Here is a 27,546-nt window from a genome sequence, read left to right on the forward strand (position 1 = left end):
TGTGTTGTGTTTTAAATGTAAGGAGGAAATGGGGCGCCTGGGTGGCTCAATAGGTTAAGCGTCCGACTTTGGCTCAGGTCATGATCTCATGGCTTGTGAGTTCAAGCCTCGTGTCGGGCTCTGCACTGAGAGCTCAGAGCCAGGAGCCTGCTTTGGATTCTGCGTCTCCCTCTCTCTCTCTGCCCTTGCATGTTCATGCTCTGTCTCTCTCTGTTTCTCTCTCAAAAACAAGTAAAACATTAAAAAAATAATAAATGTAAGGAAGAAAAAGACTTGTAGCAGCCTATCATCTGACGAAAAAACCCTGAGGAACAGTGTCTCTGGGCACTCCTCCATCGCCCACAGGACCCGACGGAACCTGTCAGTATTTTGAGGATGGCCAGTCTGGTCAGAGTCAGGACAGTGGGACACTATTCACTTATCCGCGAGAACAAGTATGCCATGGAAACGCATCCATCAACCTGTCTGGAGAACATTCCCCAGGGATACTTTATTCCAGCACAGACGGCACGCGGAATTGGCTTCCTTTATGTACCAGCAGACAGTGTACCTTGAGTTCTCCCGAGGAAAAACAGAGAGCACTACCCATCTACGCTAATCATAAAACATCTAAAAGGAGGGACTTACATCATGTGTTTGTGTCCTGCAAACAGGAGGTAAACAACACTTAAGAGGAGAGTATCTGCGAAGTACAGAGTTCGTACCTAAGAAGCTCTAAGTGAGAACAGATGCCTGGATCCCATGACTTCATCACAAGAAAGTCACAGCAGGCGACGGAGTCTGGCCTTCACCAGCCCCCAGGAATGCTCCTCTCTGTAAAGAATCCTCTGCTTCCTCTGAAGTCTGGACAGATTTCGGGGTGCCTGGGGGGCTCAGTCGGTAAAGTGTTCAGCTCTTGATTTTGGCGCCCGTCATGATCTCACAGTTCGTGAGTTCAAGCCCTGTGTCGGGCTCTGCACTGACAGTGTAGAGCCTGCTTGGGATTCCTTCTCTCTCTGCCCCTTCCCCTGCTCATTCTCTCTCTCTCTCTCTGCCTCAAGATAATGAAACTTAAAAAAAAGTTTGGGTAGATTTCACATACTGCAGAGTGGTCTGATGTGTGAGCCCTGCCCACAGCCCCCAATACCTGCTATATTTCACTTTGCAACTTTGTAATTCTTTCAAATTTGAAATAACGGTATCTGTACTTTACAAGCTGTTTACAGGAAATAGAGAGTCAAGGATGCTCCTGGCACAATGCCTGGTACATGATAAATAAACAGTCATTTCTTTTGCAATTTAAGTAATTTTGTTAGCGGGGAAGGGGTCCAGTGAACTCTCAGCTTAGCTTACGTATGAAAACCTGTAACTGAGACAGAAGACAATTTGTGTGGGACTTACTGAGTACTGATGGCCCCAGGACCACGACAGTACACAACACTCTATGGTCCTGCTATTTGCGACTTCCTCCTTCAAAAACAGAAATCTCCCTAACAGGCGGAACGTTGTCTCTCCTACCCTTTCCGTGCCTTTGCTGAGAGTGCGGGCGCTGGGCACACCTCTGCGGACTGCCTGGGGCCCCTGCAGACTCTCCCACCGGGAGGAGGGCCAGAATCTGTCCGGGCAGGACGGACGCCCCCGGGGGCTGCACTGAAGCGTCCCATCTGGTAGCTGTCACACCCCACCCAGGTTTTCACAGCTCGTGAGGCCCTCTGAACCTCTGAGAGCTTAGCACAGACTCGACAGGGGCTCAGACCTTTGTATTCCCCCTCCGTGCAGGCCCTCAAGTCGCCGAGCAAGGGAAGTCAGTTGACTCCACAGGTTCGGGGCCTGGCATCTGGACCTGCACCCTGCCGACAAGGTGAGCGCCACATGCTCACCACAAAGCAGCTGTGAATGACCCGGTCCGCCCCCAGCTTCGCGCCGCTGGAAGGTGTCGCTTGGTGAACGGTGCTCCAGAAGGCCTGGTTACCTCCAGTTCTCTGATTCGATTAAAAGCTGTCAGGATGTTTCTCTCTCTCTCTTTTAGCGGGACTGACGAAGAAATACAAAATCTATCATTTTTTTCTTCTTTAGCCCCAATTTTGAGGCAGTGACAGCTTTACTGTCAATGGGAGGAGAATAAAAACCTATTGATGACGGCATTACACATTTGAGACCCTGAACAGCTTGTAGAAAGTTTTCACTTCGCATGATTAAAGTTATAAAAAGGAGCTAATCTATTCATACGGTCTATTGTTAGGTGTTCTAATGTTAATACCTTTAAGATTATGCTGAGATAGAAGAGGGGGGAACCGCCTGTCATCTTGTCCCTGAGAAGTAAGAGATAAGCTGAAAAATTCAGAAGAGAATGATGTCAGAAGGAAAAGAATACAAGAGGGGACCATGCCCCGCAGCATGCTGGCCTTGATCTCTGAAAGTCGTGCCAACATTTACTATGAACATTTGCTAAGCAGGGACAATGTGTCAGTGGTAAGATATCACAGGCGAGGACTAAGTATGGTATAAATTAAACACTTCTCCAATACTCAATTTAGAGAAGGGAAGGGAGGCAAGTCAAGGAGAACCCAGGATTCAAGGAGGCAGCTAAAATGAACAATCTGATGGGGCGCCTGGGCAGCTCAGTTGGTTGGGCGTCCAACTTCGGCTCAGGTCATGATCTCACAGTCCGTGAGTTCAAGCCCCGCGTCGGGCTTTGTACTGACATCTCAGAGCCTGGAGCCTGCTTTAAATTCTGTGTCTCCCTCTCTCTCTGCCCCTCCCTCGCTCACACTCTGTCTCTTTCTGTCTCTCAAAAAATAAACAAACACTAAAAAATTTTTTTAATAAAATAAAATAAACAATCTGGGCTTCAAACAGGACTTTAAGCTTTTAAAGTTAAACCTCAGCATAACATATAAAAACATATGCAACATTTTGGCTGCTTCCTTGATTTCATTAATATCAAGGAGATTCAGAAAACTCCCTGCGGTCAGATCAGGCCACATGAAAAAGGAGGAATTAATTTGAAACACGATGAATTCTTTAGCTTGCGCATGAATCAAGTTCCAGTGCTTTACCACTTTCCTTTGATTTGCCTGTTGGCTCTGCTGCCCGGAGCCCGCGGTGACCGGAGATAAAGGAGGAACGATTGGGGCTCGGTCAGTGGCCCTTCTACCCTCAGCCAAAAACATGAAAGCCCTGGCTTTCCTGCAGGGCAGACGCAAGGGCTCCGTGACCCTGGGCAAGTCACGTTAAACTTTAGTCCTCTGTCCTGTAAACTGTAAACTGGACCGTGATGACCTGGGCTGGGTCAGGGCACGCAGAGCCCCCCACGGCGTCCGGGGGTGGTGGAGAGAAGGTGGGATTCTGCTCCAGGCTGGCCTGGGCTAGAAGGCTCCCACCACAGCACCCAGCACATACTAGGCTCTCAACACAGGTCAGCCTCCGGTTCCCTTCGTTCCTTATGTAATTCTGCTTGTGAGGGGAATGTAGGCTGCCTGGCGTTTTGCTGGGAACGGTGAAAATTCTGCCACTGAAAATAACATGTGTGGGAGCAGGCCTCTGTGCAAATGGAAACGCACACTTAAAATACCGAGTCAACTTACACACATCAGCAAAGCCTCTAAACCGTGGAGGAGAGAGAGAGGATTTACCAAGACGGACTGACCATCTTTAACTAAGCAGGCCCCTGCCAAACCTTCCTCTATCAGGAGACAGGGCTTTTTAGGGATTCCTCAAATGAAATTAAATGGATCCTAAAAGTGGCTGGTCCTGTGGAACACTACAGCAGCCCCCTCACGTGAGGGGGATACATTCCAAAACCGCCAGAGGATGCCTGAAACCTCTCTCTACACCACGTGATTTCCCGTACATACACATCTGGGGTAAAGTTCAGTTTATAAGCTAGGCCCAGTAAGAGACTGACAATGGCTAAAAACAAATGAGAACAGTCAGAACAATGTACTGTACGGAAAGTTCTATGAACTAGTCTCTCTCTTAAAATATCTTATTCATTCTTCCTGTGATGACGTGAGATGATCAAATGCCCTTGTGATGAGACAGAAGTGAGCTGAAAGACACAGGCACTGGGAATGACACAGGCCTAGCAGTAGGCCACCGTTGACCTTCTAACGGTACATCTGACCTTTTGACGCGGATCATGCGCTTCTGGATCTCAGTGGACGGTGGGTCAGTGAAGTCACGGGAAGCGAGTCCTGGCTAAGGGGAGACTACTGTACACGGGCTTTGCCACCGGCCGAAGCCCTACTATCATTCCTCCCCGCAAATGGGAGTTTCTAGAGCGTTAAAGAGAACATAACTCCAGGACTTCAGTAAGATCTTATACAAACCTGCTGGCAAAAGGTCCTTCTTCATCCTTTTTAATTTCTTGGCCTTTTTCCTTCCCTCGGAGAGGGATTCTGCACAGGACTCGGTCTGCTCGAGCTCAGTGTCAGAAATCTCGCCCGACATTCTGGCCTCCAGGTCAGCTTCTGTTGGGCTGGGGCTCAAATGTCTCTTTCCTACTGTGCTGGTCGCGGTAAGACTGAAAGGCAAACAGGGGGGCGACGTGAAAGGTGTGGACATTAGCAGGAAGACGAGCCCATAACACGTCTGAATACTCTTAAGTCCGTTCCCGCTTAACCAGCCGTCAGCAACACGGGCAGCTACCACCAGTAAGTGCAAGTTAAAGACCTTAGTACGAACTGAAGTCCAAAGGTCTCCCCATGACAAGCCTATTCAGAAGCAGGTGCTACGTCATGCTTGTGTGCGTGCAGACACGCATCTACGCTGTTCTGGGTGCTTCGAAGAACGAAGTTTTAAAGAAAGTTCCGGGTCTCTGTTTGGTAGGAGAAGAGCAGGAAAGAAGAGTAGAGCTGCGATAACAAAATAATAGTCCTGGTGGCAGGAAATGGGAAGACAGCACCGTTACCTGCGTGACTGCCTCACGGACACTCGGGACAACAGAGGGATTTTCGAGGGTGTTGCTGTCACGCTCTGTCATCTGCATACGCTCACAGGGCAGGGCCCACCTTCACAGAGTTCTCTTCTATTCCAAACCAGTGACTTGTCAAATTTATAATTAAACCTGGCTTCACTTTTAAAGCTTTATAGGATGTGACATGTTGAATTAAATCAAATTACATGTCCTGATTTCTCCTTGAGGAAATATGTTCCCTGAAATGTAACTTGATAAAAACAGAGACCACATGGCCGACGTGAGTCCTGTCTCCCTCTAAATGGGGCTTATAAATAGATTTTTTTTTATTATATCCCCCAAGTTAGGAGAAACATTTAAAAATCAAGTCATTCCACTTGAGGGAGGCCATTCGAGAACAGAGAGGGGGCGGGAAAGCAGAGAGAGAACGTGTACATACCCCTATTTAAGCCTTTTCTAGGAAGTGAAATACTTAAAACACTGCATATAAACACAACTCTGGCTGCCCGATTATTCTAGACCCTCTGTGTTACTCCTGCACTCACATCTGGTCTGTACTTTACACTTGTTCGCTCCTGGGAAGGAGAAGAGGAATAAACTGCTTCCCTGGTGGTTCTTAGAATCCACAAGAGGCAGAACGGAGCTCAGAGCACGTGGCTTCTGAGGACCAGCTGGGCCCCCATACACCTGTCCTCTTTTTACATACATTAGATGCACTTTTCCAAAACACCTCTTTTATTGAAGGGATAGTAAGGGGGGATTCCAATGGTAATATTTTGGGAGGTTATTAAAACTTCATGCTAAAGTTTACTGTTTAAAACCTGGTAATACCTTGGGGCGCCTGGGTGGATCAGTCGGTTAAACGACCACTTCCTGATTTTGGCTCAGGTCACGATCTCCTGGTTTGTGAGTTGGCGCCCTGTGTCGGGTTCTGTGCTGACAGCTCAGAGCTTGGAGCCTGCTTTGGATTCTGTGTCTCCCTCTCTCTCTCTGCCCCTCCCCTGCTCTATCTCTCTCTTTCAAAAATAAATCAATCAAGTTTTCTTAAAGACAAAAATAATTTTGGATGGTTTCTGAACATTCAGAAAATTTAAAAAGTGTTAAAAAAAAAAACAATAAGGGAAAGAAGCCTAAAAATTCCTCTATACTGTAAATCCTGGAACCTGGTAGCCTCTGAGATGTAAATGTTTAATGAAAACTCAGCTGGGACTTCGAGAAATTCAAAGTCTAGAAAGAGCCCCAACTGCATATAGAAATCTACAGTATGATAAAGGTGGTTATCTCAAATTACTGGGGCAAAGATGAACATTTAAACACTTTTCCAGTGGAAAAGGATACATCAGACCCATTCTTCCCTTGGTACAAAAGAATAAACACCAAATAGATGAGATATCTAAGTGTAAAAAATGATATCTAGGGGCACCTGGGTGGCTAAGTCGGTTGAGCGTCTGACTTTTTTTATGTTATTTTTGAGAGAGAGACAAAGAGAGAGACAGAGTACAAGCAGGGGAGGGGCAGACAGAGAGCGAGACACTGAATCCGAAGCAGGCTCCTGGCTCTTGGCTGTCAGCACAGAGCCTGCTATGGGGCTTGAAAGCACGAGGGGTGAGATCATGACCTAAGCCTAAGTCGGAAGCTTACATTACGGAGCCACCCAGGTGCCCTGAGCATTCAATTTTTGATTTTGGCTCAGTTCATGATCCCAGGGTCATGGGATCAAGCCCTGCATCAGGCTCTGCACTAAGCATGGAGCCTACTTGATTCTCTCTCTCTGTTATTTCCCTCTTTGCCTCTCTCCCCTGCCTGTTCTCTCTCTCTCTCGTTAAAAAAAAACCTATCTAGTATTACAATAAAACATGGGCAAGCAGGGAGGGGGCAGAGAGAAGAGACACACACACAGAATCGGAAGCAGGCTCCAGACTCCAAGCTGTCAGCACACAGCCCAATGCAGGGCTCGAACCCACGAGCCCTGAGATCATGACCTGAGCCAAAGTTGAATGCTTACTTAACTGACTGAACCCCCCAGGCGCCCCACTACAGCTTTATTTCTAATTACAAAATACTGCCTAAATGTTGAAGCATAGGAAATTGGTTAAGTAAACTGTGTACATATCATCAATGAAATTCTGAGCAGCTGTAAGATAGAATGAAGATCTCAGAGAACCGATAGTGAAGGATTTCTAGTAAGGAAGATGAAAAAGCACAGAAGAGTAATTTATGAACCCAGTATTCCCCATCTTGAGTGGGGTGCGGGGAAGAACTCAAATCCTGAGCTCTTAAGTTTTGCGTCTTCTGTTGTTAAGTGAGTGAAACAATTCTGAAAATACTTAGATGTGTTACAGAACTGAACAAATTAGCAAATGCGCTGATGTTGCTGGAAGCCAGACATACAAATACTAGAATGGGGGAAGACAAGGAAGAGGCCTGTGGGGATGGAGTAGAATGATTTTTAAAAAGTATGTGTACATGTGTGCATCCACACGTGTATGCGTGTGTGTGAACCACTATGTGGGTACGCATGTGTGTAGAGCCATGCACTATCCACTGAAAGGACCTAGGAGCAAAGAAACACCAGGAGCAAGGAGCACATCTAGTGTCCGTATCTTAATTTCTAATACCATAACCTGAACAAAATCAGGGCTTCTCGAAGGACTGGCCGATTCCACACATGGCCTGAAGGAGGCACAGAAGGAGCCTGGAACATCGTGTAATATTACCATGAAGGAGGAAACTGCTCAAGAAATGATGCAGCATGTATGTCACGGAGACATAAGGTCCAGCCAGAGAGGGTTTTCACTGCACCAAAATAATTCAGAGGCAATAACAAATTCTAAACTATTGAAAAAATATAAATCCATGGATTTACAGAATACATAATACAGGGCGGGGGGAGGAAGAAGGGAGAGCTCTTCTAGTTGAGCAGGAACTATGAAATGGTGACGGAGGAAGCCAAATGGAGTTGGCGGGTCACCCTTTTGCAACCATCACATGAAGGATGGTTGAGACCAATATCATCAGTAGGTGCTACATCTGGGGAGATTTTTTAAAATTATTTTCTATCTTTTTGAAGTTCATTTATTTTGAGAAAGAGCAAGAGCAAGCAGTGGAAGGAGGAAGGGAAGGAGGGAGGGAGAGAGAGGGAGAAGATCCCAACCCAAGAAGGCTTCACACTGTCAGCACAGAGCGTGGGGCTCAAACTCACAAACCCTGAGATCATGACCTGAGCCAACAACAACAGTTGGATGCTTAACCAACTGAACCATCCTGGTGCCCCATCTGGGGAGATGTTTTGATGAAGAGTGGGATACCTTCAAGGTCTCAAAGTATCTTCCCACACAGTGACACACCTCACAAGGGCACACCTAGGCACTCTTCTGGTCAGGACTGTGTAACTGAAATGTAACCATGATGAAATGTCAGACAAACCCAAATGGAAACCATTTTACTGAAAAAGAGTGCTGAGGGGAGGAGCTGGTGTTCTTCAACAGTGTCGCCGTTATAAAAGAGACGAAAGAGACACGAAAAGTAGATGTAAGGCATTATCACTGCCTGGGTGTTATAACGGAGTGGGGAAAGTGATCTAGATAATGCTAGATCAAGTAATAACACTGAGATATGAACAGTAGATTCAAGTATTCTATCAATGTTCAATTACTGCGGTTGGTAACTGTACTAAAGGTATGTAGGAAAATATCCTTATTTAATGGATTTAGGGATAAAGCACCTTGATGTATTTAACTTCCTTTCAGATAGTTCAGAAAAAAAATAAGTGTGTTGGGTGGTGGGGGGGGAAGGGAGGGAGGGAACGGAGAGAAAAGGGAGAGAGGGAGGGAGAGAGAGTATGACGTAGAGTGCGCGGGTATACAGGCAGGGGAGGCAGGAAGAGACAGCAGATGCACACAACACCAAAAATAAATGAAACAAAGTGTTAACAACAGAAAGGATTTCCATAAAGTTTTCCAATTAATTTACAACATATTTCTTGGTTCCTAATCTGTGGTTTCTGCTCTCAAATAAGCATCCTTTTGTTCCGAGGGAGGTCTGTTGTTTATTGGACATCCTGCCTGCAAAAGCCCTCGGATATGTGTGAAATGAATACATTTTGTATGTTTAAAAATGTAAGCGAATGTCATATCCACACCAACATAAAATTTTCTTAGCTATCATTCTGTTAATAAAAATAAAAGCTGTGACTCTATCCCATGTAATTTAACGAAAGCAGTTTTGGATCAAAACCAGTTTTTATTAGACATAGAAAGAGAGATATATAAAGTGTCTTTAGATTCATTATTATTTATATAGTTTTAAGGTATGATGGTGTGTGTGTGTGTGTGCGCGCGCGAGCGTGGGTGTATATACATATGGGCACTCAATACATGCATAGCTGATAAGATATTCCTTTGCAGATTGATTTTATTTTCTAACATTTTGTGTTTTTGGATCATGGTAAGGGTCGTCTTCAATCCCCACCTCCCTTTCCCCCATCCCTCACCCATCTCCTCTCTGGTTACCATCCATTTGTTCTCCACTATTAAGAGTCTGTTTCTCAGCCTCCTTGACCTTCACCGCAGCAACTTCTTACTTGACACATCCNTGGGGATGAGCACTGAGTGTTATGTGGAAACTAATTTGACAATAAACTATTAAAGAAAAAAAAAGAGTCTGTTTCTTGGTTTCTCTCTCTCTCTTCCACAAATGGATTTTAAAGGTCAAAGGTCAGAATGAAAATCAGGCAAAACAACTTTCCATTAGTCTGAGTTCATTTTGCAAGCGGAATTATTAATACACAACGTGAGCTACTTCGTAATGAATATGAAATGCACATTTAAGTCCAGTGAAGAAGTGGTAATTAATTAAAAATAAAATGTTAGAGGCCCAACTTGGTATGTCAAAACTGAACTTTAAACCTTGATTAGAATTTATAAGGGGGACGCAAATGATAAGGCATCCTGGTCACAATGACTATTAGGTCAAACTCAGAATTTTGCCACAAGTTAAGGTATTGACAATGTAGCGATTACAACAAATTCTTTTAGGGTGACTCCATTAATTTCTTCCTTTTGGTAGAACAAAATGTTTGCTAATGGATTATATTTACAGCTCCTACAAATACCTTTATCTGCGAAAGCACAAAACTCTCGCTGCCCCATGAAATCTTTCCCCTTTAGTTTAAATGAGGGTATTATGTACGTGCAATGAAATTCACTCGTTTTAGGTGGACAGTCTGGTTAATTTTTGGAATTGTGTACAACCACGTAAGCATAAAAACAATAAAAGGAGAACAGTTCCCTTTCTCTAAAAAGATGCCTTGTGCCACTCTGCACTGAATCTCTGATCTGCCCGCAATCCTATAGTTTCGCCTTTTCTAGGAGTTCGCATAAATGAAATCATACAGTCTTCAGTCCTTTGTGTTTGACTCTTTCCCTTAACATAATACCCTGAGAACCAAAGTATTATATTCCTTCTATTACTCAGTACTATTTCATAGTATGGCCATTCCACGGTTCATTTATTCATGTACCAGCTGATGGACATCGGGCTACCTCTGATATTTTGCTGTTATAAATAATAATACTATGAACATTTGTGGAAAGGCTTTTTCCGAGTTTTTTTCTTTCAGTCATAGTAAAATACACACAACATAAAACTTAACCACGTTAACCACTTTAAGTGTACAGTTCAGTGCTATTAAGTACATTTACAATGTTACCACCGTCCATTTCCAGAACTCTTCTCAGCTGGCAAAGCTAAAACTCTGTACCCATTAAATACTCCCTCTCTGTTCTCCCTTCTTCCCAACCCCAGGCAACCACCATTCTTTCTACCCCTTTGAGTCTGCCTACTCTGACAGGTACGTCATATAAGTGGATTCATGCAGTATTTGTCTTTTTGAGACTGGCTTATTTCACTTAGCACAGTGCCCAGCAAGGTTCATCCATGTTGTAGCCGGTGTTAGTGCATCTTTTCTTTTTTTTTTTTTTTTTAATATTTTTATTTATTTCTAGGAGAGACAGAGAGACAGCGTGAGAAGGGGAAGGTCAGAGAGAGAGGGAGTCACAGACTGAAATAGGCTCCAGGCTCTGAGCTGGCAGTCAGCACAGAGCCCGACGCGGGGCTTGAACCCACAAACCGCAAGATCATGACCTAAGCGAAAGTCGGACGCTTAACCGACTAAGCCACCCAGGCGCCCCAAGTACATCTTTTCTTTTTAAGGATAAATACTATTCCATCATGTGCTGTCAGTGGACAGTGACTATTATCCACTGGGACAATGGGATGCTTCCCAATGGAAGCGATGCGATGCTTCCATATTTTAGCTGTGAAAAATACTAATTTGAACAAGGGTGTACAAATATATCCTTAACTTTAAGACCTTGTCTTCATTTGGAATTGTTAGATCATACGCTATGTTTGTTTTTAGTTTTGAAGGAACCATCATACGGTTTTCACAGTAACATTCCCACAAGCAGTACATAAGCCTCCAAATTCTCCACATCCTCATTAACACTTGTTCTTCTCTGGGTTTTTGTTTTGTTTTTGTTTTTTGATGGTAGATGCTAGCAATCCTAATGGGTATAAGGTGGTATCTCAATGTGGTTTTCATTTACATTTCCCTCATGACCCTATCTAACTTTAGCCACCTCCCAAAGGCCCCGTCTCCTAATACCATCACAGTGGAGGTTAGGGATTCAACACATGAACTTGGGTGCAGGTGCCACAGTTCAGACTAATAGCACAAGGTCACTAACACTTTTTTCCATCTTTTCTTTTAGAAGTGTTATAGTTTTAATTCATAAATTTAGGTCTATGAGCATTTCAAGTTAACCATGTATATGGTGTGATTTAAGAGAAGTTCAGTTTTTGCACAGCACTGTACAACTGTTTCACAACTATTTGTTGACACACCTAACTCTGCCTCCCGGATTATCAGCACCTTTGACAGGAATGTGAAATTGTTCCAAGTTCCTGACAGCTATTAATCTTCAGAATTGGAGAACAAGAAATCAGCATTCCTGAATAATAAATTATTCTATACTTTTAATAGTACTTTACTACGTGTTTTTAAATAATAATGAGTTACAATCATAAAAAAATGAATCCTTTTTCTATGACAGGGTTATATTTAAAACTTCAGAGGTTAGTTCAGTAAAGTAAGATATAATAATAAATGTATGGTTATTATTATTATTACAAAACATATACAATGACAAAATTATGTATTTCAATAACATGTAAAAATAATCTCTACCTGATATAGATATTTGTTGACAGAAAACATTAGAAGGATAAAACTGAATGGATGCCCAATAAACGTCATTTAAAAACTAAAAAATGGGGTGACCGGGTGGCTATCGGTTGGGTGTCTGACTTCATCTCAGGTCATGATCTTGCGGTCTGGTCCATGGGTTCGAGCCCCACGTCGGGCTCTGTGCTGACAGCTCAGAACCTGGAGCCTGCTTCAGATTCTGCATCTCCTTCTCTCCCTGCCCCTCCCCAACTTGGATTCTGTCTCTGTCTGTCTCTCAAATGCAAATAAACATTAAAAAAGTTAAAAATAATAAAAACTAAAAAGGTGACAAATATTTAAAAGTTATTCTTAAATAAGATTTTTAAATACACAACTATTAACTGCTAATATTTGTCGTATGACAAATATTCCAGATGTAGAAAAGTTTCTTTCACGTTGCACTGAAGTTGGTCAAACTGTTCTGAGTGTGTCCAAAGCAAATACAAGTTGGGTGTTAAGACCACATAGTGCTTTGTATAAGCTCATTTCCTCTTTGAGGGATGAAAATATTTTGTCTGCTTGCCTTGATGTTAGTTTTGATACTGCTTGGCCTAATTCTGCTTTTAGATGGGCTGATTTCACATCAAAGTATTTCACAATACTATTTACATCTTGCCTCTGCATTTCTTCCATAAAAGTAATTACAAAGAACTGCAGCCTTACAGCAAATATTCAAACACTAAAACGCCGCTGGATTCTATTAAGATAACATAACATCTGGGTATCCTGGCAAGGTTAATAGCACTATTACACAGAAACATGTTTCAGAACTGCCAATTTAAAGACTGCTTCCAAAACTTACTATTTCTTGGAACAAGGTTCACTGGATTTTTATAAAGTGTAGTGATGTGAGTAAACTCATTAATATGTTTTTATTTATAAAAATGACTCACTATTAGCAGCAGCCAGGGCTACGACCATACACTTCAACATGGCGGCAGTGACAAATGGGAATGGCGGATCTGATCATAGCCCCTTCGGTTTCATATGGTCCTGTGCTAGTTTCCAAAATGTTGACCTTAACCTTTGACACTGATTCCACTCTTGTGTTCTATGTCATGTCAGTAGATTCCTTTGAATTAGTAATACCTATGTTGACGATTAAACAGATTTTCTTCCTTTATCCTGATTCGCTGACTGATTTTTCTCACGATTTGGAGCAACATGAAATGTCCCTAAAGGGGCGCCTGGTTGGCACAGTTGGTTGAACATCCAACTCTTTATTTCATCTCAAGTCATGATCCCCCAGTTATAGGACTGAGCCCCAGATTGGGCTCTGTGCTCAGTGTGGAGCCTGCTTAAGACTCTGACTCTCTCTCTCTCTCTCTCTCTCTCTCTCTCTCTCCTCTCTCCTCCCTCTCCCTCTCCCCCACTTGTGTGCACTCTCTCTCTAAAATAAAATTTAAATTAAAAAAAACAAACAAACTAGAAATGTCAGGAAGGGATTCCTGCATGGAAACGCTGCTAGAAATCAACAGGCCATAAATGTGTGGTTGTTTTCTGGACACTCTATTCTGTTTCACGATCTATTCGGCGTTCATGTGCCGGCACCACACGGTTATGCCACCTGTAGCTTTATAGGATTATAGGAAGTCTTAAAGACAGAGGCTAAGTCCTCCAGTTGGCTGGGAGGTTCATGCTGCTGGATAAAATAGCCATTTTTCATTTTAAAGGGCTCCTCAGTTTACAAAATTCTCTCGTTTGATGCCTGGAGATGAGCATTTTAGGCTGGACGTGTGTTTTTATTCCCATTTGGCAGGCAAGAAACCTCACTCAGATAAGCAACTCCCCCCCCTCCCTGCCCCCCCCCGCCCCNCGAACAGCTCCGCTGCCTCCCCCTCTGCCCAGCCCCGTGTTCCCAGGGCCAGGTCTCCTTCCGCAGGTCTCATGTGGAAAAAGAGCCCCTCAGAAAAGCTCCCCTTGGCACCCTGTGGAGCCTGAGCAGACCCTCCCCCCAAAGACTCATCTCTGTCTGTGCTTATTTACTTCTTTCTTTGTTTATTCTCTCTCTGCCACTACAAGGGAAGTTCAGTGAGAACAGGGTCCCACAAGCCTTGATGACCGGGGGTTTCTCAGGACCTGGCTCAGGGCCCGCATCAGCCCTCTGTAGCTGAGGTGTGCTGAAGGCAGGGAATAAGTGAGGCAAGTGAATGCTTCCTCTCCAAGAGCAGTAAGGCAAGGGACAAAGAGCAAATTGCTTATTTCATCCCCAGTTATGTATGATATTAACAGGTTTACATTCTGGTATACAGTCAACTTGCCTCATCTGTCTGGATAAAAACACATTCCCAATGAGATACAGCTAAGGGAAAGAAGCGATCTCCCTCGGAGCAAACCACCTCACAGAGCAAAATGAACTGGAAAAATCTGGGGACGTGGGAGCTAGAAAATGCATTTTTGTTGTTTTCACAAATTCTCAGCTGAATTCGAATTCCGTGAGCATGAGTGTTTCCCTGTTTGTGGGTACCATCTGGGTGGACAGGGAGGGTGTTTACTAGCCTATGCTCCATTCAGAAGGCAAGCTCTTGGAGGTGGCTGATGAGCTGTCATGCTCATTTCTAACAAAGAATCTGAGTTTGAAAAGCAAAATTAAAATCAAATAAGGTATATCTGTATGCTAGCTATGCAGGATTAAGGGGTATCTTTAATGGAATGGGAAAAGCATTATTCCCCCTCATCTAGGGGAAGCAGGGAAAAGAAAGAGAATATATGAATATATTGTGTGAGTGTGTGGCTCAGTCCTGGGTAAAAAGTTTATATTTAAATATGAGACTGGCCTAAATAAGAAAAAACTTGGTTCTGGTTGCAAAGAATCAATGGCATTCAACCTGGTTTGAATTTGGCTAAATAATCCCGTACTGCTAACTCACTTTAATTCAACATAGAAAAAAATTAACTGATGATAAACATGAGAGAAATGAACAATTCCTAGACAAGGAATTTATACTCAGCACATAATTAGTCGAAGTTAAGTTCCTAACGAACATGTGAATATTCAGACGGTGGGATGAAATTTACTTTTGCACGAAAATTTACTTTTGTCTCTGATGAACAGAATTACTAATCAAATCAGTAATGTGAGCAAATCAAAACAAAACAACTCCTCCAAACCAAAAGTCCAACTATTTCAGAAAATAAACTGCTTTTAAAAAATTTCCAGGAAGTTAAACATGACGGGTTGGACACACATGTTTATCTGTAGAGAGATATAAATAACCCGACCAAGGCACAGAGAACAGGAGAGGCAGCATCAGAGGACAGGATGTCAGCTCACTTTGGAGACACTCTTTGCAGACGACAAGTAGGAAGAAGAGTGCCAAAGAACTCTGCACAGAGGAGGAAACAGAAGTCTAAGTGTTGTATAAAAAGCTGATTCAGTCAACAGAGCCCTGCGAAGTCTCAGCAAATAGCAGGCGCCAGATTCCTAAAACAAGTAGGTGACAGGACAGGGCTATGTCAACAGGAGGAACGGCCATACTAGGATCCCCACCCCGGTCCCGGGGAAGCCGGGGACCAGCACTGCCCCAGGCCAACAGGACCTGGACAGGGGGTTTGCTTTCTAGAGGCCAACGATCCTCTCCCAGAGGCACTAAGTCCAGCAGTGCAGAGTGGGGCTGAGGAAGGCAGTGAGGACTGACATATGGGGGAGGTAGCATCCCCCACGTACTGAGAAGAGAGGCCTCCAGCTCCCTCCTGCCGATCAGTACGCGAAGCACTAGCCATCAGCTCACTTCCCTCAAGGTGCAAGTCAGAAAATCAAAATCTAAAAATACCTGAATCCTTGCAGCTAATACCACAATGTTGAAGGCTTTTGTCCTAAGATCGGGAATACGACACAGATGCTGGCTCTCACTATTTCTACTTAACAGTGTGCTAGAGGCCCTGGCCAGTGCAAGACAAAAGAAAGAGATAAAATTTATACATGGGGCGCCTGGGTGGCTCAGTCAGTTGAGTGTCCAACTTCGGCTCAGATCACGATCTTGTGGTTGGTGAGTTCGAGCCCCGCATCAGGCTCTGTGAGGACAGCTCAGAGCCTGGAGCCTGCTTCAAATTCTGTGTCTTCCTCTCTCTCTGCCCCTCCCCTGCTCACGCTCTGTTCTGTCTCTCAAAAAAATAAAACATTAAAAAATTAAAAAAAAAAAAAAGAAACAAAACTTAACATGGTCCATTGGGCAGGGAGAAATAAAGTTGCTTTTACATACAGATATGACTGTCTAAACAGAAAATACCAAATAGTCTATAAAAAGTTATTAGAACTAATAAGTGAATTTAGTGAGGTTCAAAGACAGTCAATACATACAAATCAATTGTATTTCTTTATATTAGAAATGAGTAACTGGAAACAGAACTTGAGAATATATGACTTAACAACAGCATCAAAAAGCAAAATACTTAGGTACAACTCTAATAAAACATTTGTAAAATCTGTTTGGTGAAAACTGTAATAAACTGATGAGAAAAATCAAAGAAAACCTCAACAGGTGAAAAGATATACCATGTTCATGAGTCAGAAGACTCAATACAGTTAAGATGTTAATTCTCTCTAAAATGATCTATAGATGCAACATAACCCCAATCAGAGTCCTAGCAAACTTTTTTTTAAGTTTATCATTTTTTTTGAGAGAGAGAGAAAGAGAGAGAGAGAGAGCGAGCATGAGGGGTAGGGACAGAGATCAAAGGAGAGAGAGAATACCAAGCAGGCTCCACACTATCAGTGCAGAACCTGACGTGGGGCTCGAACTCATGAACTATGAGATCATGACATGAGCTGAAGTCAAGAGTTGGATACTCAACCAAATAAGCCACCCAGGCGCCCCACCTAGGAGGGTTCTAGTGGAAATCAACAAATGACCTTACACGTTATGTGGAAAAGTGAAGAACAGGATGAAGGATTTACTATCTGACTTTAAGACTCTATAGACGCCTTTTGACAAAGAAGCCAGAGTAACTCAACATAGAAAGGACAGTCTTTTCAAAAAATGGCACCAAAACAAATGGACATCTATGTGCAAAAAATGAACTGTACTCATGTCTTACACCATACAGAAAAATCCACTTGAAAGAGATCACGTACCTAAACATAAAACAAAAACCTATAAAATTTACAGAAAAATAATAAGAAAATCTTTCTGACTCTAGTTTAGGTGACAATTTCTTAAATAGATCACGGAAAACACAGGCCATAAAGAAAATCAGAAGCTGCAGGGAAAATACATGTAATTGCAAAGCCAGCTTCTCACTTCATCACTGCACAGAGAAGACATGCCAATAAGATCAGCCTCCACACCCACAGCTTCATATTCCTTTTTAGTTTATTCTTAAATAAACCCAAAACAGTCAGATATCTGAAGAAAACCTTTAACATAAGAGACCAAACCTAAAGCGGAGCAGCATACACAAAGAATCAGGGACAGTGCAGGGAGCTGGGAAAACTTTAAAAACTACAGGCAGTCTTTCCACATACCGTTAGGACCATAAAAATGACCTGACAAGCCCACCGCTTTCCTAAGCCAATGGATAAACAGAAAAACTAAGACATAGCAATGATCACACTGCTTGAACAAAGTAAATATCAAAAGAAAAGAGCTGAGAGGGGCTGGCCCTCAGGGACAGGAGGAGGGCATCAGGGACAGCTACTTTTAATGATAACAGTTTTCTATTATTTGGCTTTAAAGAATAATGTTCATGTACTTCACTGAAAATATTCTGCAAGAAAAAAAACGTCAAGGACTTCACAAAGATGCACTTAACGTTGTGAAAAAGCTCTGTAACAGAAGTCAGTCATTACTTGTCTATGTTAAACGGGCCAGCCCAGCTCTGTTCCACCCACTGCTTTTGTGACTTCGAAGAGGACACTGCTTTTCGGAGCCTCCAGTTCTGTTCTCTAACCTCAGGGAGAGTGGACTAGATCACCTTCCAGTGTCTTCTTGCTCCATGAGTGTACAGCTTTATCAAGTAAAACTCCTGCTCACAGTTATAGGTGCGGCCGAATCTTTCAAAGATTGTATCTCATCTCTTCACAAATCCCTTACAATATAGACTAGTCTTCAGTCTATACTCCCATTCATCAGAGTAAGTGTGCTATCACAGTGTTCCACAGTTATGAGCATTTGCAAGTAGAAATGACCCTTAAGAAAGAAATTCAAAACCAATGACCCAAACAACAATGAAATTCAGAGCATTAGTATCTTATTCCTACATATTTTTTAAGACATCCCATTTCCTTGGAAATTATTTTCTTTTTTTCTTTTGATTTCTTAAAAAAAATTATTTATTTATCGAGAGAGAGAGAAAGTGAGAAAGAGAAAGAATCCCAAGAAGACTCTGTCCTGTTAGCACAGAGCCTGATGCCAGGCTTGAACTCATGACCATGAGATCATGACCTGAGCTGAAACCAAGAGTCAGATGCTTAACTGACAGAGCCACCCAAGTCCCCCAGTTTTTCTTATAAACCTACCAAATCCAACCAGAGAAGGAAAAACCCCATAATGTCAAGTGAGCATCAGGCTCAAATTTGGAGAATTTGTTCCACAAATGATGAAGAAGAAAGCAGGCAGGTGGGACTGTCACATTCATGAAGGACCTAACTCTTCCTCCCTGCATGAGTACTCACCTTTCTCAGATGCCCACTACTGCCAAAATGATCTGAATTAATGGAGAGGGAGAAACCGGGGATGATAGATTAAAAAGAGAGAGAGAGAGAAAGCACTACTGACCATATGGAGAATGCCACTCTAAATTCTTGTGTGGTTTCACAACAGCCATCAGGGAGGCATTCTGAATAGACATTCACATCACATATCTAATCAAATTAATGCTAAGATGACATCATCAGCACTACGAAACTGATCTGATGAACCAATATGGTATGAAGGCTTTACCAGGATGTGAGAGCATCATCTCCGCTCTCTCAGAACAGGGGACCTCCCAGAAGATGTTCTGACACTAGGAAGGCACACATTCTTACATCTTGGTTTGGCTTTTGAAGACCTTTCTGGGGTAATTTGTGACTACAGCATGGTAGAAACAAATCCCTTCCAATAATGTAGAATCATTAATCTAAGATGCTGAGCTAATGTACCTCATGGTCTTCCCAAGAATTCCCTCTTTGTATTAAATCAAGACAGCTGACGTGACACTCAGAAAATGGTGGCCTGAACACTGATTTCTGCAGCAGGAGACTAACTGGCTTTTATTTTCCCTTAGAACATTATGATGCAGCACATGAACAGTCTTCTGCGGAGCTGACAGTCCAAGGATCCAGTCAATCTACACCCACCTTCATACGGCTCCTTCAGTCTAAACAAGTAAGACAATAAAATAAAGTGGATTCCGGTATAATTATAAAAGAATGTCATTCCTTTCAGCCTTATCCTTAGCAAAGAAACTTCTCTTAGTATACTTTATATTTTTCAAAAGGGAAAAAAGCAGGGGCGCCTGAGGGGCTCAGTTAAGCGGCCGGTTCTTGATTTTTGGCTCAGGTCATGATCTCACGGGGGTGAGATCCAGCCCCACACTGGGCTCCGCCCCGGGCAAGGAGTCTGCTTAAGACTCTCTTTCCCTCTCCGACTGCCCTTCCCCTCCCACCCCTGCACACATACGCGTGCAAGTTCTCTCTCAAAAAAAAGAAAAAAGGGGCAAAGCAGTCTTTGAGATGTCTCCCCAGTGGGACACTAGGTAGGCAGTTATGTTCCCAGAGTGTTGTGAATCCTCTTGCCCAATCCTTTGTTTAAACCTTTCTCTGAGTGACCACATAGCATCCTATGTTAGGTGCTAGAATGCAGTATAAATACACAATAGTTTTTCCCCAAGGCGGGAATTCCCAAGGACCCCAGGTGGCCTGGCCGGCATCTCACACGGCACTTCTGGCAGCAGGGAAGGATCACAAATGGGTGTATGAGGAGGGAGCAGACATTCTGGAAGCAGCATCAACGGGATTGGGACGAGAGCGATGAGGGCCCGAATCCGGGTTCTACCCCTCACTGGTTTTGTGACTCCAGACAAATCCCCATACTTCGGCGAGTGTCTCAGTCTCCTCCACTGAGGAATAGGTTATTACGAGGATTAGAGAAGAAAATGAAACAAAACAGCCCAAGTTACAGTGCCTGGCACGTGGCAGACACCTGGACGACAGGGCCTCTGCCGTCCCCTCCCTGTCCTGTGGTGGGCGTGGTGGGCATGTTTTTGGAGATGGTGCTGATCTGAGGCTTCTGAGGCAGGGGTCCAAACCTCTGCAATGCATCGGGAAAGGAGGAGAGATGGAGAGAAGGGGGAGCGGAAGGGGGTCACACTGCATAGGTCATACGGGCTGCAGAGGGGAGGAGGGACCCTGCATAGGTCCTATGGGCTGCAGGGGGGAGGAAGGACATTGTCCAGCAGCCTCCCCGGTGGGCATGAAGCCATCAGCCGACTGCCACCTGTCAACTCCCGGGTGTGCGGAACCTGCAAATAGTCAAGAATCCCCCAAATGCCTTCCTCTTCTGGAAATGCACACGAGGCTTCCCCAAGACCCGTTCCCTTTCCCCCTGCATTATTAAAACAACTTCACACTTATAAAAAAGTTTAAAGAAACATACAGTAAACATCCATTTAGCCATCACTCTGACTCTGTAATTAGTTCTAGTTTGGGACTGAAGATATGAAAATACACAGCAGATTTCAGGTGTTTTGCTGAAGGGGCGCAAAAGGGAGCCTGTGAATGTTCCATCTGGCAAGCACCCACATGGTGTTCGCATGGCCAGCAGTGCAGCAGAGCGACGAACGTCTGCTTCAGGGGTCTGTGGATGGACGAAAGGAAGCCCTCAAACCGGGAGACGGCATGTGAACGTGGTGCTTGGCCACAGCGGCCATCCCTCACCCTCACACCCGACCTCCTGCAAATACACACAAACCTCCTGCTGCTTCTGCGGCTAAGGATGGATAAGCAGAATTTTTTAAAAGCACACAGTGTCTCAAAAAAAAAAAAAAAAAAACTGCCAGAAAAACATAAAAAAAAAAGTCTACATCTTGCAATTAATCTATACAGTTTATACAGTTCATATTTTATTTCAGCTAAAAGCACAAGAAATACGGGAATAACCCTAACCACACTGATCTGGGGAACTGAACCAGGAGAGGTGTTCTTACTTAGTTAACGGACACGTAAAAACTAGCACTTCACTACCCTACCTAAGCGTGTGGAGGGCGATTTCCACCGTTAACACCATTAAAAAAAAAAAAGTATAATTGGGGTGCCTGGGTGGCTCAGTTGGTTAAGTGTCCAACTCTTGATTTCGGCTCAGGTTGTGATCTCAGGGTTGGGGAGTTAGAGCCTCCAATGCGCTGACAGTGCAGAGCCTGCTTGGGATTTTCTCTCTTTCTTTCACTCTTTGACTCTTCACCGCTCCTGGTCTCTCCCAATCTTTCTCAAAATAAATAAACTTAAGTGTAAAAAATTATTCTCTTACATGAAGAGAAGTATGAGGAATAGAAGACATTATTAGAAACACAGATAATCACTTTTAATTATGGTTGGTCGAGTAAATGACATAAAGTACATGGACAGAGAAGATTAATTCTCAAATCCCACTGATTAGGAGGCATGGACACGTTTCAAGACCTCACAGGTCATGTGAGTGCAAGGTGTACTTGTGAGTGCAAGGCGTTACTCAACTGGGCTTCCACGTTCTTTAAAGTAAAATCTTGAGATGACATTGTGCTTTCAATTGTGAAGGAAAGAAAACACAGCTTTTCCACTTTGGCTTTTGTCAGTTTCTACAGCGTTGACACTTCATACTCTAGCTCTGTTACGGGAGACCTTCATCTACAAATCAACCCATGTGGGTGCCAGCCACACGACAGCCTGTACAACTGACGGGAAAAGAAAGGTCAGATCTTAGCAGCGTATTCCAACCGAATTCACCAACCTCTCGTTTCATCTCAAGAATTTTTACATCTACAAATGCATTTAAATAAAGTATAAAGCAGATGAGCAGTAACTGAAAATGATGAGCTTCTCACTCTTTTTCTATCATATTAATTTTCTATTCAAATTTTTAAAGTGTTCGAGGTCTGTCATCAGCACCCTCCCTTCCCCAGGTACCACTGAGGAAAAAAAAGGCTTTTAAAATACACGTAACAAAATTTACCACCTCGACCCTTTGAAACGTGCAGGCCGGTGGTGTTAGGTACACCCGCAGTGCCTTGCAACGGACCTCTTAACACTCTTTCCATCTTGCAAAACAGAAACTGTGCACCCACTAAGCCCCAGCTCCCCATTCCTTCCGCCCCCCCTCCCCCGCCACGGTGACCACCACTGCACCTAGAGCCCGTGGACGTGACAACTCCGGGTATCTCGTCACAGGGGACTCGCACAGCATCAGTCTCTTTGTGACTGACTTCCTTCACTGAGCACAAGGTCTTCAAGGTTCACGCGGGGTGCGGCACGTGTCAGAGCTCCCGTCCTCTGTGAATATTGCTGAGTAATATTCCACTGTATGCCGCCAACCACACCCCATTTACCCAAGTTGCTTGCACCCCTTTTTGTATCATTCCTAGGAATCCTACTGACAAATCTCTCTGAGAGAAAGCAGCGGTGTCCTGATCCACTGGCCTGAGAGAAGAGAGAGGGGACAGACAAGCTAAATCAGTTCCTTTCTCCCTGATGCCGGCCAGTGGACCAGACATGGGATATTTGTTAAGAGCTGTTCCTACATCTTGTTTTAAAATCTCTTGGTTCTAGGTCTTTTTTTCTTTTTTTAACTTTATTTATTCATTCTGAGGTGGGGGGGAGGGGCAGAGAAGGAGAAAGAGAATCCCAAGCAGGCTCTGCATTTTCAGCTGAGAGCCAGACTCGGGGTTCGACCTCATGAACAGTGAGATCGTGACCTGAGCTGAAACTACGTTGGATGCTTAACTGAATGAGCCACCCAGGCGCCTCTCCTAGGTTTTATGTCTTAGGGACATTCTGTGGTAAACCAACTTTGTGTGGTTAATCATTCCGTTTTACTAGTAACTATGTACTTTAAAATTCTGCATTTTATATTAACCAGACTCTAGTTTCATGCTCCATGTTTAATTCCAACATCTTAAAATACCCCCTCAGACCAGACTGGTCCTTTCTTGCAACTGCTCAGATGTGGAAAGGAGTAAGTAGGAGGGCTGAGTGGAGGACCGTGGTCATTTTTCCTTAGTTATTACAAAAAAAAAATCATTCAGAACGGAGGGTAAAGGTCTCCCCCACCTCTGCAGTCTGAAAGGAGCACAGGCCTCGGCAGGCTATCAGGCCTGGCCAAAATCAGCCCCGGGGAGGGAAGGTAGCCCGTCAGCAGAGAGAGCTCTGTCTACGGTGGTGGCAGCTCCAGGATCTAGAGCAAGACATGTCCCCTCCCTGAGTTTCCTGATGAGGCAAACAGGACTCATGCTAAGGCCACCTGCGGCCAGCCCAGGTCCTCCCTCAGCCATGTGTGAGGGCAGAGGGTCACTACCCTTCTCCTAATGGGGTCTCAGGATCGTAACCATAGTTCCTATTGCCCTCCCCCAGTGGCTGTCCCAGCTAAATACGCTGCGCGTGTCCGTCCTTGCTCACTGCCAAGTTGCCCTCCTCTGGCCTCGCTGTACTTCCTCGACTTAAAACCAAGGAATCAACCCATCGAAGCCCAAGACTGGACTCCACTACGTGCTGACTGTACAGGGGATGACATTTCAGGAGTTTTGGTATTGGCTTGTACGAGCCAGGGTCATTGCTGTTTCTTTCAAAATTTTTTAAAAGGTGGGGCGCATGAGTGGCTTCGTCAGTTATTTTTGAGAGAGAGAAAGCGTGCACTTATGCACATGTGTGCAAGTGAGGGAGGGACAGAGAGAGAGGGAAACACAGAACCCGAAACAGGCTCCAGGCTCTGAGCTGTCAGCACAGAGCCCAACTCGGGGCTTGAACCCACAAACCATAAGATCATGACCTGAACTGAAGTCGGATGCTTAAATGACCGAGCCACCCAGGAGCCCCAAGCGTCTGACTCCTGATTTCAGCTCAGGTCATGATTTTACAGTTCGTGAGTTTGGGCCGTACATAGTATGGAGCCTGCTTGGGATTCTCTCTCTCCCCTGCCTATGCTTGCACACACTCTCTCTCTCAAAATAAACAAACATTTTTTTAAAAAAATCTTTTAAGCTAACAATTTTAATTGATGACGTGTGGGACTGGACATCTAAATCCTCTCCCCAAAGAAGTAAGGTTGAAATTCAGAGGTTTTGAACATAAGATTTCTTTAACACTGTTGTTTTTTTTTTTTTTAAGAAAACATAATTTATTAAAATGAGACACCATCTCTCTCAGACATGCAGGCTCACAGGTGTACATGTGCTATGTTCCTAAGAAGCAACTTAATGCACTGTAAGTAAGAATTCTGTGTCACTTTAGCTAAATTATTCAGCTTCTCTGAGGCTCAACTTTCTTGTACATAAATTAGAAATATCACCAAAGGTTTTGCTGAGTTGTTGAAAAGACTTTTTAAAAAGATGTAAAGCATCTAGCACAGTGCCTGGAATGAAGAATCTGCTTCAAAAACCCAAGAGCATTCTCTCGCTTTTCACTTCGGTCTATAGATATTCCAAAAAGCAGGCAGCGTGTCGGTGAGCTTTACACCTTCATCCTGACAGGACAGAGGAAGAGATCGAAAGGTGAGAAAGGAAATGAAGAATGACCCCTCTAAAAAAGAGCACGGGTCATGACTTAACTTTTCACAAAGCGCCTGACATACAATATTCATGAATTTCACGATGAAGCTGATCATGTGAACTAGGAAGACACACCCCGATTTAACTGGTTGGTATGTCATATTATGGAGGTTCAAGAATACTAAAGCCGGGTGCAGTGCCAAGAATCTCATTTCACCAGAAGCAGAGTAAGAGTCACCTCTAAGATACGTGGCTAAATGAAGAACAAAGGTAGAGAAAAGTCTGTATGGTCCATTTCCATGCACCTAGCAGAAGGTGAGGGTTTATATATGAAGTTGCTTAATACATTTGTAAAATAGAAGAATATACTAAAAACTAACAAAACTGGTTGCCACGAGGGAGGGAGAAAACCAGCTGGGGAAGGCAGGGAGAGGAGCTTAGGAGATCTGACTCTGGAACCACATAAATGTTCTACAGAGTTAGAAGGCAAAACTGATTTGAAAAAAAAGGCAATCCTTAAAGTTAGAACTGAAATAAACATAAATGTTTATTGAGTTTAGTAGATTAACCACAGAAAGAGGAATTATCTCAAGTGACTTTAAAATAAGGTAGTTTGGGGTGCCTGGTTGGTTCAGGCAGTTAAGCTTCTGACTTCATCTCAGGTCATGATCTCACAGTTCGTGGGTTTGAGCCCCATGTTGGGCTCTGTGCTGACAGCTGAGAGCCTGCTTGGGATTCTCTTTCTCTCCCCTTCTCTCTCTGCCCCTCCCCCCACTCATCCTTCTTCTCTCTTTCTCTCAAAAATAAATAAACATTAAAAAAATTTTTAAATAAAATAAGGTAGTTTTGACTATTCATCCCTGGTCAGATATACTCTAGTATATCTAGGAGATATACTCTAACTGCAAAAAATATTTGCAACAGTTACATGACTTATAATGACACTGTTAGAGTTATTCTGAAATTCTTATATATAGTAGTACAAAGCAAATAAATAATCAATATCATTGAGAACCGTAATTTTCAGCATAAGGAAAAAAACAAACACAAACTCCTGAAACCATTACTGCACTATATGTTAACTAACTTGGATTTAAATAAGATTTTTTTAAAAAGAGAGAAAAGAAACAAAATTAAAAGAAGTTAAATAAGTCCTGGAGTCCAATTGGAATTGGAAATATCAGTATAAACTAATTTTAAAAAGAAAAAGAAAGAAGGAAGACTTCCTTGCTAGCCCTTTTCATTCAAAAAGCCTATAAACAACAATGAATCCCATATCAATAAACACCCTGAGAACCCAGATTACGGTTTCTAAATACCATTTTCCATCAGAAGGAACAGGCCCCTTGGAGAAATGGCTGATTCTAAACATAAGGTAGGAAATATACAGAAGAGCCTGGGATAAAAAGTACGAGCAGTGAAAGAGGCTCTTAAAGGCTACTGGGATTATACCAGGGCACTCAAGAGACACGTCAAAGTTGTTTCCAGTGCTCAGAAACAAGATAATTAGAGTATCAAAAAGAACAGCAACTGTGGGGCACCTGAGTGGCTCAATTAGTCAAGCATCTGAGTCTTGATTTCCGCTCAGGTCATGATCTCACAGTTCCTGAGTTCAAGCCCCGCATCGGGCTCTGTGCCGACAGCTCAGAGCCTGGAAGCCTGTTTCAATTTCTGTGTGTGTATCTCTCTCTCTGCCCCTCTCCTGCTCATGCTCAGTCTCTCTGTGTCTCTCAAATATAAATTAAAAAAATTTTTTTTTAATTTTTAATAAAAAAATTAAAAATAAGTAAAAAATCTGTGAGCAGGAAATTTGAACCCTGGCTGTCTGATATTTAGGAGCCATTGTTAATTTGTTGTTGTTACTAGTACTATAGTTTTGGGTTTTTTTTTAAATGTTTTATTTATTTCTGGGGGAGAGAGAGAGAGAGAGTGAGCGTGAGCAGGGGAGGGTCAGAGAGAGAGGGAGACACAGAATCTGAAACAGGCTCCAGGCTCTGAGCTCTCAGCACAGAGCCCAAACCCCACGAACCGTGTGATCATGACCTGCGCTGAAGTCAGATACCTAACCAACTGAGCCACCCAGGCGCCCCTGCAGTTTTGTTTTTAAGTGACTGCCTGTCTTTTAGCTACATGCTTACATAGACTTATGGCTGAAACAACAGTCTGTGATTTGTTTCAAAATGATCAGAAGGGAGAAGGAGAGAAAGTACTAGTAAAATAGGACTGTCCACACGCTAACTGTTGACACTCTGTGATAGCGAGCTAAGACTTTATTATATTATTTTTCTACTTTTGTATATGCTTGATATTTTTCTATAATGAAAGTTTTGGGATTCTTTTAAGCAGAAATCCGAAAGGGCCTCTCTTTTGCTTCCCAGGATATTGCTTTTAAACGAAAAGGCACAAGCTCTTAGATGTTTTCTTCCGTGGTGTGGGGACTAGAGTCAAGACAATTGTCCCCTATGTGGCATGTACCTAAAGGCAATCTGTTTGAGTACTTTCTTCCCCTGAAGACAGGGCTGGGTCTACCAGACCTGGGAAAATACAGGGGGGCAGGGAGGGCCATGATGGAAAGAACAGGGCTCTGTAGACAATCCTGGTATCAAACGCACATCTTTGCAAAGAGCTGTTTAATTGCCCTGCGCCTCTGGGAGATGGGGACAAACCTCACTTTCCTCACAATGCTTCTGTGAGCATCAAGAGAGCT

The 27,546-nt window shown here is 43.5% G+C and overlaps 1 protein-coding gene across 1 annotated transcript in view; it reads right to left on the reverse strand.

Moving 5' to 3' along the window:
• Nucleotides 1-4,230: 4,230 nt before the first annotated feature.
• The window catches only part of PARN (poly(A)-specific ribonuclease), a 143,964-nt gene continuing 120,648 nt past the window's right edge, over nt 4,231-27,546 (reverse strand). The window contains exon 23 of the mRNA XM_077773192.1: nt 4,231-4,504. Coding sequence (XP_077629318.1) covers nt 4,231-4,504 — 274 coding nt within the window. The remainder of the gene's footprint in view (nt 4,505-27,546) is intronic.

Source organism: Crocuta crocuta, unplaced genomic scaffold (assembly GCF_008692635.1).
Source record: "Crocuta crocuta isolate KB4526 unplaced genomic scaffold, BGI_CrCroc_1.0 scaffold16, whole genome shotgun sequence".
Taxonomy (NCBI): domain Eukaryota; kingdom Metazoa; phylum Chordata; class Mammalia; order Carnivora; family Hyaenidae; genus Crocuta; species Crocuta crocuta.